This window comes from Panthera tigris, chromosome D2 (assembly GCF_018350195.1).
Source record: "Panthera tigris isolate Pti1 chromosome D2, P.tigris_Pti1_mat1.1, whole genome shotgun sequence".
In the NCBI taxonomy this organism is placed as follows: domain Eukaryota; kingdom Metazoa; phylum Chordata; class Mammalia; order Carnivora; family Felidae; genus Panthera; species Panthera tigris.
In genome coordinates, this window is record NC_056670.1 from 39,237,559 (window position 1) to 39,250,100 (window position 12,542).

The 12,542-nt window shown below is 54.8% G+C and overlaps 1 protein-coding gene across 5 annotated transcripts in view; it reads left to right on the forward strand.

The window, feature by feature from the left end:
• The window catches only part of TSPAN14 (tetraspanin 14), a 56,296-nt gene extending 44,224 nt beyond the window's left edge, over positions 1 to 12,072 (forward strand). For all 5 annotated transcript variants that reach the window (XM_042960926.1, XM_042960923.1, XM_042960924.1 and 2 more), the window contains exons 3-9: positions 97 to 147; positions 1,943 to 2,089; positions 3,613 to 3,783; positions 5,693 to 5,818; positions 6,989 to 7,033; positions 9,097 to 9,216; positions 10,276 to 12,072. In XM_042960926.1, coding sequence (XP_042816860.1) covers positions 97 to 147; positions 1,943 to 2,089; positions 3,613 to 3,783; positions 5,693 to 5,818; positions 6,989 to 7,033; positions 9,097 to 9,216; positions 10,276 to 10,347 — 732 coding nt within the window. In that variant the 3' untranslated portion in view covers positions 10,348 to 12,072. The remainder of the gene's footprint in view (positions 1 to 96; positions 148 to 1,942; positions 2,090 to 3,612; positions 3,784 to 5,692; positions 5,819 to 6,988; positions 7,034 to 9,096; positions 9,217 to 10,275) is intronic.
• Positions 12,073 to 12,542: the final 470 nt, after the last annotated feature.

The window sequence follows — 12,542 nt, forward strand, 5'->3', positions numbered from 1 at the left end:
AGTGTGGACGCTCCTCTAAGAAGCACGTTCATGGTGCTGCTTTCGGACCTAACTGACTCTCTCTCCCTCTCTCCCTCCTTTCCCCCCTCCCTGCAGTTGGCTGGAGTTGTCTTCCTTGGAGTCGGACTGTGGGCATGGAGCGAAAAGGTAGGTATCCCCGTTACTGGGACCCTGGACATCAGGTAGCCCAGACCAGGTTTGTTCAGCTTAAATTGTTCCTTATTCCAGACTCCTCCCCGACAAACATTTCTTGCACGCAGTAATGGTTTGTAGCCATTAATCATCACACAGGCAGCTCTTAGAGATAGTTGTGACGAAAACTCCTGGGGTCCTGTGACTGGCTCTGCTTCCCCATGGTAGGGTCGCTGCTCAAGGCCAGGACTGGGCTGGTTGGGTATTTGAGCTCCATGAGTGTGGGGAGCCCTCTCTCCTGTTCCCAGAAACCTCAGATGGCCCTGGGGGCTTGTCTGCAGCTGTGTCCAGGGCCGGCCTGGGGCCACCTTCTGCTCTTGTCTGTGCCTCTGGTAGCCAGCAGGCCCCTGAACACAGTTGTGTTTATTCCTGAAGTTCTTGTCCTGAGATCAAGGAGCAGGGCTGTGTTAACACGCCCCCTGGGTGCCCTGTGGGGCAGAGGCAGGTCTTTACATACCTGTGAACCTCCTCGCCCTGCCTGTGCAAGAGAGGTGAGGCAGGGGGAGTGGGCTCTTACTGTCGGGAAGGACAGGGACAGTTGAAACTTTGAAGGGGGGGGACGAGACCCCGTGAGCTGCGGTACCACTTTCTGCTCCGTGGGTGGGTGTGTGCTTGGGGGGGTTCAAGAGAGCTGGAGAGGATCCTCACTACAGGGAGGGCAGAATAGGGGAGGGAGTAGGAGCAAGATGGACTGGGTCAGGCTCCTGCCTGGGAACTAAGGCATCCTCTTGAGGCTCAGGCCCAGAACCCTCTGTTGCTTCAGTGGAACCTCCCTTTGCTTTCTGGAAAGGAGGCAGGGCGCTTAGATCTCTGGCTTTCTTGCCATGGCCTTAGGAACTGAATATGGCCTGCCTTTGGGTTTGGGCATCTTCAAGGTGGCCTGTGAACCCCTGAAGGGCGGGGGCTGAGGTGCAATGTCACTTTGCCCTACTGACAAACCCTGCAAGCCGGTGCAAACCATGACTCCTAGCGCCACCGTGTGGCCCCCGCCTGCACAGCAGCAGCTCCCCTGGCCGAGCCCTGAGCAGAGAGGCCTGGCTACCCCTGCTCTTTTCTTCTTCCTCCTCTGAATCCTGGAGAACTGCTCTGTCCGTTTTGGTTCACACTAGCCACATGTGACTGTATGTATTTAAATTAGTTAAAATGAAACACGAATGAAAACTTGGTTCCTCAGTTCCACTCAGGTGTTCAATAGCACGGGTGACCAGTGGCTACCATTTTGGACAGTGCAGATGTAGGACCCCTCCCATCATCACCAAAGGTTTTGTGGACAGCGCTGCCTTCGTCTGCCTTTGGCAGGTGTTTTCCACAAGAATGTTCATACTGAAGCTGTTTTCATGTCAGGAGAGTGGGCTTCTCCCTGAACTGAGTGCAGAGTAATCTGCCAATGGCCAGAGGCCAGGGTGAGGGTCTGGCCCTAAGGTGCCTTGACCGTAGGCCATAGGGTTCCCCGGCACCCCTTCCCCACTCCAGGTCTGGCATAGGCACCCTGCAAGCTACAAAAAAACCGTGGGGTCTGCCTGGTAGGAACTCGTAGCCAAGGTGGAGCCCAGGAACGCTCCATGTGAGGGTCCTGGGAGCTGAGGTGGGCAGGGGTCATGCTGCGTGCTCCGGTCTGGCTTTTAATAGGAGGATTGAGCCTTCTCAGACAGGTCCCTGCCCTCATTTTCTCTCTGGACACCACCCAGCCCCCCAGGGCACCCCTGACTCCCCGAGGCTGATGTTGCCCTGCCTTCTCTGCCTCTTTCAGGGGGTGCTGTCCGACCTCACCAAAGTGACCCGGCTGCACGGAATCGACCCTGTCGTGCTGGTCCTGATGGTGGGCGTGGTGATGTTCACGCTGGGGTTCGCTGGCTGCGTGGGGGCCCTGCGGGAGAACATCTGCCTGCTCAAGTTTGTGAGTGGCCCCGGATACAGGGGTGGGAGAGGGCTGGGAGGTAGGGGTGCAGGCTCTGCTGGGCAAGCTTATACCTTATCTGGTCGGAGGGGGCCCAGCAGTGCGGGCAGGAGGCCACCTTTGGTGTCACCTAATGGTAAGATTTCAGGGAGCACTCAGATGACCTAGCTCCTCATACCTGGAGAAGTTGGGCCGCTCTGGTTTTCAGCTCCTAGAGGGAAGAGATGGCCAAGTGGGGGGCTCCTTCCCCCCCCCCCCCTTGCTTTTTACTTCCCTCAGAAGTTCTAAAGGCATTGTTCGCCGCTCACCTTCACCCTTCTTGGCTAAGATCAGACGATGTTGCCAGTAAAGTTAGGAAATCATTTCCCTCCTCCAGGGTGTGTGAATCTGTTGGGATGTGCGATGCAGAATCCTTCATTTCCTGGCAGCACTGCGAGTTACTAAGAATTTGGTTTTATATTTAGATACAAATTCATGTTGAAGTGCATTCAGTTAAAATTAAATAGCACCTGGTGGGGAAAACACCTAATCGTGTTTTGCAATATATTATTTGTCGAAGTGATTAGATCAAGCATCTCTTTCTTGGGCTTAATTTAAGAAGCAGAACACTGTTGGTTTGTTTTTTTCCCCCTAATTTTGTTTTCTATTAAAAATATTGCATTTAGTATCTTCCCTCTGTGTGCCTGGAGGTTGGGTTTCGGAGGGCCTTCTGCGTGTGCAAGGGTGCATGCGTGCGTGTGCGGTTGTTTCCCTTCTGTCTTAACTCTGAGACCTTCATCCACTGTGGCATGAGCTCAGTGTGACCAGTGATGATCATGGCCGGGGGAGTGTGCGCACGCCGCGGGCCAGAGGTCTGCCTGATGGGAGGGGTGTGGGGCTATGGTGGACCCTTGCAGGATGCCCCACGACTGTCGCAGACAGGGGCTCTGCGCTTCTGGAGAAGTCTTGACGCGGGCGGAGTAGGTAGTGGTAACGTCGGCGACTCCGGAGTTGTGAAGACACCTGCCAGGGAACTCAGGTGTCCTGCGTGAGCAGTGTGCTCTCAAGCAAGCCACACGCCCGAGTGAGCCTCAGTTTCCGTGTCCCTACAGTGCGGGTGACGGGTTAGATTTCTAGCAACGTGGTTGGTTGCGTGTGGGAAGAGAGTGGTCAGGTACTGTGTCTGGGGCACAGGCTGTGCCCTAAAGGAGCTGCTTGCCTGATGGAGGAGGTTAGCCACTCGTTTCCGGGATGGGGTTTCCTGCGGGGGAGAGGGAGACTCCTTCCCGGGAAGTGGGTGACACCGGCTTGGAGCTGTCTCTTCCTTTCCCTCACCTGACTCTTAACCCTGCTGCGGGGATGTGGGTAGGGATGCGTTATCTCTGTGTACAGGCAGGGCGGGGTTGCCAGCCCGTAACATGGGATTCCCTGGGGCTCCAGCGCCGGTCTCCTGGCGGCAGGCGGTGGCCTTGGGTCTGACGAGGGTTCGCGCCTGGCCTGGAGGCTGCAAATGTGATGACTCTCCCACGCTCGTCCCCATGCAGTTCTGTGGCACCATCGTGCTCATCTTCTTCCTGGAGCTGGCCGTGGCCGTGCTGGCCTTCCTCTTCCAGGACTGGGTGCGGGACCGGTTCCGGGAGTTCTTCGAGAGCAACATCAGATCCTACCGGGACGACATTGACCTGCAGAACCTCATTGACTCCCTGCAGAAAGCTGTAAGCACCACCCATGCTGGCCTCCCCAGTAGAGCACGGGCTCCCCACCTATGCCTGCGGTGCAGGCTGGGCTGGGCGGGGGGGAGTGCAGGGAGGCCCTGGGAGGTGCCGCTCCTGCCTCTGGTCGGTTTAGCTTTGCCTGTTCATGGGTGCCTGGCGGCTCAGCCGCGTTCGCAGGGTGCTCGCCCCCATTTGCATCGGATGGGCAGTCCAGCAGCTCCAGTGGCCACCCTCCCCCAGGGGCCCAGATCTCTCCAGCCCTGGCCACACAGGCGGCCGCAGGTCCCTAGGCGCTATGGGTACCGAGGGGTGGAGCGTCTCCCCCCACCGGCCCATGACTCACTGTCTGAGGCTATTCCTGTCCCCTTCCTCCCGGGGACCTTTTCCCCTTCCTGTTTAAGAGGGCAGAGCTGCCTGGAGGAAACTTCCCCAGATGGAGAGGAATGTAACCTCCCTGGAATATGTCTCCAGGGGGGTGTTTAAGCTGTCCCAGGCCTTGGCCTTTACTCCATCTGGCATTCAGTCCCCTTGTGTGCAGCCACACCTGGAGGCTTGGACCACAGCCATCCCCACTCTGGGAAGAACCTATTCCCCACGGCCAGGCCTATGCAGGGCTGTTGTTTGATCTGTTTGTGCTCTGCCAGAAAACCTCGCTTCCTCAGGGACTTCATATGGAACACTCTGGTTCTGAGAAGAGAATAATCAAGAAAGCATTAAAAATAACCATAGTCTACTCTCACGTTAACTAAGACTTGTTTACCCCCATGTCATGTGTCCTGGGATCCGGCAAAACCCATTGATGTGACCAGAGGCCCTTCCTGTGTTGTAATAGTGGCCTGCGTTTGTCTGCAAGGTCACATCCCAGCCATTTCCTACTGTCTGTCCCTCACTGTGCGGTGTTGACGTTGTCACATCGCCGCGGGTGTGCCGGTGTCTGTCCCGTGTGCGGGGCACTCTCACCCTGCACTGGCCTGAAAGACATCGTAGTGTTCGCCCCTGCCGTCCTTGCAAATTCTTGAAAATCAATTATCCGGAGGGATTCGGTACATCACAGAGCTTCCTCACCGTGAAATACACGGTGATCGTTAAAGCAGCTGGAACCACGGCAGAGTGAGGGTGGGGGACATAGGATTTCATCTTAGACATAAAGACAACCAGAATTCCTGGTTTTGTGTGCGTGGCGATCACCGCCACACCCACGTCAGCAATAAGGACACGTGTAAAAACAGAATCTGCTCTCGGTTTGGGATGCCATCGACCTCACCGAGCTGTTTTCCGTATGTTTGGTTTTACGTTTTTTTTAGACAAGTGGGGATGGTCTTTGCGAGAACACCAGATAATGGGGGCTGGTGGGGGAGGCGAGGGCAGAGACCCCAGGTCAGGGGCCGACCCCAGTCACAGTTCTGTCCTTGGGAATAGACGTCCAGCAGCTGTTTTTTGTAAAGAGGCACACAAAGGAACGAGGGCCAGCTTGGAAATTTCCTTGGGAGAAAGACACACTCACTGCCCACAAGGAGGGGTTCCCTCTCTGGTACCCCCCCCCCCCCCCGCCCCCGGGAGAACTACGGCAGAGGGACTATGGCCTCAGGAGAGTGAGGACTCTGCTCTGGGCTGAGGGGAGGTAAGGGGAAAGGTCCAGGGGAGGAGGGTCTGGACCTGAGTGCCGTGCCGAGGTGAGGGGAGCCAGTCATGCATGTTGGGATCATGGCCAAGGTTTCCTGGTTTCCTTCTTAAAGGGCTACTTGGGTCACCACGCTGGGCATCTCGGTGCATGCAGGAGGTCAGTGGGGCGGGCCTTGATTTTTCCGTGTTACATGGAGGTACACTTAACCTCTCACGTCTGCTACCCCGTGGGCGGCCACAACCCCAGCTCAGAGCCCGTGATGGCTCTCTGCTTTTGTGATCACAGAACCAGTGCTGCGGTGCCTATGGCCCTGAAGACTGGGACCTCAACGTCTATTTCAATTGCAGCGGCGCCAGCTACAGCCGCGAGAAGTGTGGGGTGCCCTTCTCCTGCTGCGTGCCGGACCCTGCGGTGAGTTGGCCTGCCCCGGGGCGCGTGGAGCGGTTCCTGACTCAGTCTGAAGAGAGTGCCCTGCGCTCTGTCCATGCACCACTGCTCTGAAATCCTCTGTGTAAAAGTCCCAGGAGCGTTTTTGCATGGCCCACCTGGCTCTAGTCTTCTGAGTGAGGCAGGAGAAAACCAGTAGTGTCCCTCCCTCGAGGGGCTGTCACTCAGGGTGCCTGGACAAAATGCTACGAGCGTGGTGAGCCCTGGGCCGCGCTCCTCACTGTTCTCTGGAGAAAACTTTGCCCAGTGCACGGAAGCCCACGGGGGCGGTGGGCAGTACTCACCATCTGGGGGTGGTGGAGAATTCTCTCCGTTTCTTTCTTCTTCACCTGTTTCCTTTCCCGGTCTGTGGCCCTGTCCCTGGGTTCCAGAAATGGGGGCTCCTGGGGTGACCTGTGAAGGAGCACCGAATGTTTGCCTGAACTGAGCCTGAGAAGAACTGAGTCTTTCACAGCTCTTGGTGCACTGGTACTGGGTGCGTGTGCCTGGTACTGGGCCCCGGGGCTCCCAAGCAGGCAGGGCATCCTCGCGACCACATGGCCGACGCCCCCAGCCCAGGAGAGGCTCCGGTGTGCTGAGGTTGCACGGCCAGCGCCTGAGGTCTCCACTGTGATGGTGAAATATTGAGCAAGTGGAACTCTTACCCCTTAGCGCAGGCATTGGCAAACTATGACCCGTGGTCTGGCCTGCTCTGTGTTTTCAGGTGATCTGTGAGCCAGGAATGGTTTCAGCCATTTTCAAATGGTTGAAAATCAATAAAAGCAGGATATTTTGTGGCAGGCGAAAGTTGTAGGAAATTGAAGTTTCAGTGTCCATAATAAATGAAGTTTTATTGAAAGACGGCCATACGCATTCCTTTATATATCGTCAACATCTTCTTTCCTGCTACAAGAGCAGAGTTGTTGAGTAGTTGCTACGTAGGCGGGTCGGAAATAATGATCTAACCCTTCACACGTAGTTTGGCAACCTTTGTCCTAGCATGAAAGGTTACTTGGCATCGGGATTGCAGGCCGTGAGCTATGGTGGAATTTGTACAGGTGTTTGCTGATATTTGGTTGTGACTTTTCTAGAGCCTTCTACCACTGGCTTCTCAAGAGAACAAAAATGACCAGTGTTTTTCTGCTTTTCTTACAGCAAAAAGTTGTGAACACGCAGTGCGGATATGATGTCAGGACCCAGGTGAGCGCCTATGCATACAACTTTGAGTTTGTCAGGTTTATCCCCTATGGTCCAACTTCCTGATTTAGCACAAGTGCAAATTGGAGTGAGGAATCTAGGGAAGGTGCCATCTAAGCTGGGAACGAGCTGAAGAGCCTCCTTCGCTGATGGCAGGACTCACGGGAACGGTGATGGGCATGATGCCAAGCCCCAGCAACCACGGTCACAAAATCTAGCAGCTGCTGCATGAGGGGAAAGAGATCAGATGAAAGTTTTGGGAACAAACGCTAACATTTGTTAATGGCTCCTTGGAGTCCCAGAAGGTGTCTGTCATATAGGAGTTCGAGCACATGGCTTGGCTTAACCTCCGTGTAGAGGCGGTGGTGATAATAAGGAGGGAGACGGGTCTCGGGGTGGGAGAAAGGCTCAGTCCTCCAGAGCTTTCTTCAGGCCACAGCGGGTGTGCACTTGGATGTGAAGAGAAGGGAGTCTCCCCTTGACCTCCCCCCAGACCTTGCTCAGTGGCCTTTGGCGATATGGATGACTGTAGTTCTGGAGGGTGGACCTTGGGGAGTCCATAGGCACCCCTCCTGTTGGCCATGGACACTAGGGATGTGTCCCTCCAGGTTGGGAGGTCTGAAGCCCCTTCCACAGTGACCTCTATTGCATAGGGATGGGCCTGTTCCCCACATTGTCAGTTTCAATGCCGCTTTCAGGGGGGTCCAGGGCTGTGATAATCAGGTACCACAGACGGTGCCTTGAACAATGGAGATTTGTCTTCTTGGAACTCTGGAGGTTAGAAGTCCAAGATCAAGGTGTGGAAAGGGTTGGTCAGAAGCCTCTCTCCTTAGCTTGTAGGTGGCTGTCTCCTGTGTGTGTCCCCACATGGTCTCCCCTCTGTGTCTTTTGGTGTCCTGATCTCTTTTTATAAGGACACCAGTCATATTGGATTATGGCCCACCCTGATAACTTCATTTCAATGTATTCCACCCCCCCTGCTTTTTTTCATATGGTATTTGTCTTTCTCTGACATATTTTGCTTAGCATAATACTCTAGCTCCATCCACATTGTTACAAATGGCGAGATTTCATTCTTTTTTATGGCTGAATAGTATTCCAATTATATGGATGTATAGATATACGTATGTCTTTTATACATAATTATTTACCTATGTCTTTCCTCAGATCTAGGATTAGGGTTGGGTTTCAGGCCAAAATAATGGTTAGGGTTGGGGTTAGGGACATTGTGAGGGTATGTGCAGTTCAGAGACCTCACCAGATGGTTAGTTTAGGGTTAGGGTTAAGGTAAGGGTTACGAGTTATATTACCTCTTTAAACACCCTGTCTCCAAATGCAGTCGCATTCTGAGAGCTTGAGGATTAAGACTTCAATATCTGCATTTTAGGGGGCCACAGGTCAGCCCCTACCACCGCTGAAATGAATGACTTTTCCATCAGTGTTGCTATGGGTGAGGCTGTATGTGGGTGGGTGGGGGTGAGGGCGTGCTGTGTGTGCTGTGGAGACATCCTGTGTGCCTACTGAGCCTCCACTAGGGGTCAGTATTGGAAGGCGCCCCTTTGCTTATGACTGTTCCTGCTGGCTCTGGCTCGCGGAGCCAAGCTTCCCTGGGTGGGGGCCACACCCTGGGAAGCCACGGTCCCCTCCTTCTCCGGCCAACTCCTCTGACTCAGAAGATGCTGAACATCCTTCCAGTTTTCTCTTTAATGGCGCGTCTTCCTTCTCGGAGCCTTCAGACCCCTCCCCGCCCTTCCAGTGTGGGCTCTGGAGGGGTGCCAAACCAGTCTGTCTTTCAGTCTGGGGAGGCCCTGACAGGAGTGGGTGCAGGCCACCGCCGGGGAGTCTTCGGTTGGGCAGGGTGAAAAATGCAAACTGCCCGAGGAGGGGGCAGAGACCGAGGCAGGCAGGTGCGTTTCTCCCGGAGAGTTCTGTTTGTCCTTGGCACCCGCCTTGCAGCACCTTGGCTCCCACCGAACTTCGCCCTGCCCGTGACAGGAGCCCTCTGGGGAGCCGGGGTGGGGACGTCCGGTATGTGTTGGGCTCAGGTCAGTGGTGTTTCCCTGCAGCTGAAGAGCAAGTGGGACGAGTCCATCTTCACAAAAGGGTGCATCCAGGCACTGGAGGGCTGGCTTCCACGCAATATTTACATCGTGGCCGGTGTCTTTATCGCCATCTCCCTGCTACAGGTGCGTTCTCCCTGCCCTTTGTGGCTTCCTTTGTCCTTGTGGGCTGTGCCTGTTCGTTTGAGCCAGATTTTAGGCCTGGAAAGACTTTGGTGGCCAGGCAGTGAGCAGGCTGGCTCGTGGCTGCCGGGAGAACGGGTGGGGGAAAGCCAAGAACTCAGCGCATCAGAGAAACCAGGAGTTCCCCGGGGTGTGCAGGGCTTGGGAAGAGACGCTGGCAGCTCCCAGGTGGCCTCTGGGGCGGCTGCTGCTCCTGTGTGGAAAGTGCATTGTTTAGAAAATGTTTGGCTCTGACATTGCCATGAAGAGGGTGACTGAAGTGGCCCCGGGGCCGCTAGCTGTCCACACACTCCTTCCTCCTTCATTCCGCGAGTGTGTGTTGAATGATCTCAAAGGGAAGCTTAGACACAGAAGCATCTAGAAGAGGAAAAAACAAATGTACTTGCAAAACAAGCAAAGAAGTCAGACTTCAGAAAGGCTGGCTCATGAAATCCAAACCATAATGAGAATTTAAAGGGGAAATAAAAAGCAACATTCTGAAGGTCTCTGAGTTCACATTCGTCTGTTCCTGGTAGAAAAACAGTCTTCCCGCCTGATTACGCCAGTCACCAAGGTCAGATATCAGCACAGCTAAAATCAGGGAGAACCTTGTTTTTATTATGAAATCCAGCTTTACAGGAAATGTCAAGATTTATTGTTTTGAATCAAATCCAGTCAGGTGGCTCTGTTTAACTTTGGGTACAAAGTGTGTCCCAGCTTATGGGATGTGACATGCATGGTCATGTTGGAGGCAGGGTGAACTGTCCGTCTTGCTTCTGTGGTGCCTGCCATTGACCCCTTCTAGGCCCTTGGGATATAGCAAAGTAGACCTCAGGGCTCCGTTTTTACTGGTGGGCTGGTCTTATTTTGCCACAGGCCCAATTGTTTGTCTCTCTGCCGCATCCTGAGCTTCTGCAGAGTGGACGTGGGACTGATGTGCACGGCAGGGCCCGCCTTGCCCTCTGCACCTGCCCGCCCCCATCGGGCCCCACCACTGACAGCCTCTGCCGGCTTTGCTTTCAGATATTTGGCATCTTCCTGGCGAAGACCTTGATCTCGGACATTGAGGCAGTGAAGGCAGGCCATCACTTCTGAGGGACAGAGGTGAGCAAGCAGAGCTGAGCCACGCCGTGGAGGCCAGAGCCCTTCCCCGTTGTCAACTCCATGTCCAGAGGGAGGAAGTGGATGCACCCAGCCAGAGCCGGCGCCCTGTCTTCAGCATCAGCGTGACACGACCTCTCTGCTTCTGTTTGCTGGTGCTGAAGACTGAGGGGCCCCCCCCTCTAACCCACACAAACTTGTGACCGAGACGCTCTCCCCCCGCCACCACTTGGGGTCTACCCAGAGACGGAGAACATGTCTTTAAGCGGGGCTGGCGACTGAGGGACAGAAGGCTCCTGTGGCTGTGAAGGGGGCCTGACTCAGTTCTCCTGGAGACTGACTGTGTCTGCAGGGCATCCTGACCGCCCCACTCATGTTATCGGTGCCGGCCCGGAGGGCAGCCATCTGCTGTGAGTGGGACATGAGTGGGGGGGTGGGGGTGGACCAGAAGACACGGACAAGGCTTCTCCCAGCAGCAGAAGGGTGCTGCCTGTAATTGGGGAGGGGAAGGGACACAAGTGGACCATGCCAGCGGAGCCTGTGGTGTCTGCACGACTCGGGGATGTTTGCAGGATCCTCAGCCACGTTCAAGTAAGCCTGAGCCATGTGTGGACCGGTGCCACGGAGGACCTCCTCTGCCGCCCCTTCCAGGGCAGGAACCGCCCCTCGTCTCAATAGCATTATGCCCAGATGGCACGGGTGCATGGGCAGGGTTCTCCTCTGAGAGTCGGCTCTTCTTTTCTTAAAGTGTGTAAATAGTTTATTTATAGGGATAAGAATGTTCTCACACCATTTCTTCATTTCCTCTGGCATTCCCTCTAAGCAGCCTTACGCGGTGTCTGGGACTGAAGCCATCCCTTTCAGTTCCTTTGAGTGTCTCAAGACCCAACCCCATCAGCTTCTCCTTTTCATCCCTAATGACCCAGGTGCACACGCGCGCTCCCCCTTCCTCCGTGCACCCCCCAGCACACGCACCCGCGCCCCTCCCCTGCTTGGCCTCACTGTCTTCTGGTCTTGGTGCTACTGAAACTGTCATCCGGAACTTGAATCCTGACCTCCCCCCGTCCCCGCTGCGAGGCCAAGGAGCCCCAGCCAGAGAGAGCCGGCCCGGAACCTTTGACCAGGGCAGCTTTCGAGGCCACGTGGTCAGGGCCGCTGGCCGGCCTGGCATTTGCCTCCCCCTGGAGTGAATCTAGCCCGGCTCCTGCGTGGAGCCGCAGACCCCAGCCTGCAGCTGTGTAGAAGCTCGGGATGGTTCCCCCCCCCCAACTTTTGTGATGACCTCCCCCCACTGTCCCCAAACAGGATATCTGTGGTGACCGTGTCTACCCTTCCTGGCAGGGCTATCCTGGGGCTTGCTCTTGGAAATGAAGTCTGTCTGATGTACTGAATGGTTCCCCCCCCAGGGACAGCTGGGGCATTTGTGCGTCTCTGGGCTACTTTCTAACGCTTCTCTGGATCTCGTGCCCGTTCTGTCCTCATTGTTCAGGGATCGAGTGCTACCTTCACTTACTCGCAGAAGTGTACATGCTAGTGTGGTGTATCCTGGTGGATGTTTGTTGATGATGTTATGATACAGTTTTTTTTTTTTTTTTGTTTTGTTTTTTTTTTTTACAGTTTTCTCTGTAGACTAGAGGAAGAAGGATGCTTGTGTTTTCAGGAAGTGTAATGCTTTTCTTTGACCGCCAAACTCTTTTATGGAATATATCTTTGTATTAATGCTGTTGTCTTGGCTGTTTGTGTTTTGAGTGACATCATGATGGCATTAAGTACCTCTGTGGTAAGCTCGGCTGCTGCGGGAACCAGGGGGATTGGGTGTGGCTGGGCACGACAGGATGGTGGACGGTAAAGCCAGTTTATGGTTGGCACCTTCTGAAATAACTTCCGTCAAGTGATTTTTTAGATTTTTTCCTAAAGTTTATTTACCTTGAGAGTGTGAGCGCGCATAAGTGGGGGAGGGGCAGGGAGAGAGAGAGGGAATCCCGAGTGGGTTCCACGCTCTGCGCTGAGCCCACGTGGGGCTCGATCTTACAAACCGATCACGACCTGAGCCAAAATCAGGAGTCACACACTGAACTGACTGAGCCACCCAGGCACCCTGTGATTTTTTAGATTCTGTGTGCCGCTTTCAGTCATCCTTTATATGGAGGTTATAACCGGAACGAGCTGGCTTGTGGCTTGCTTACAGC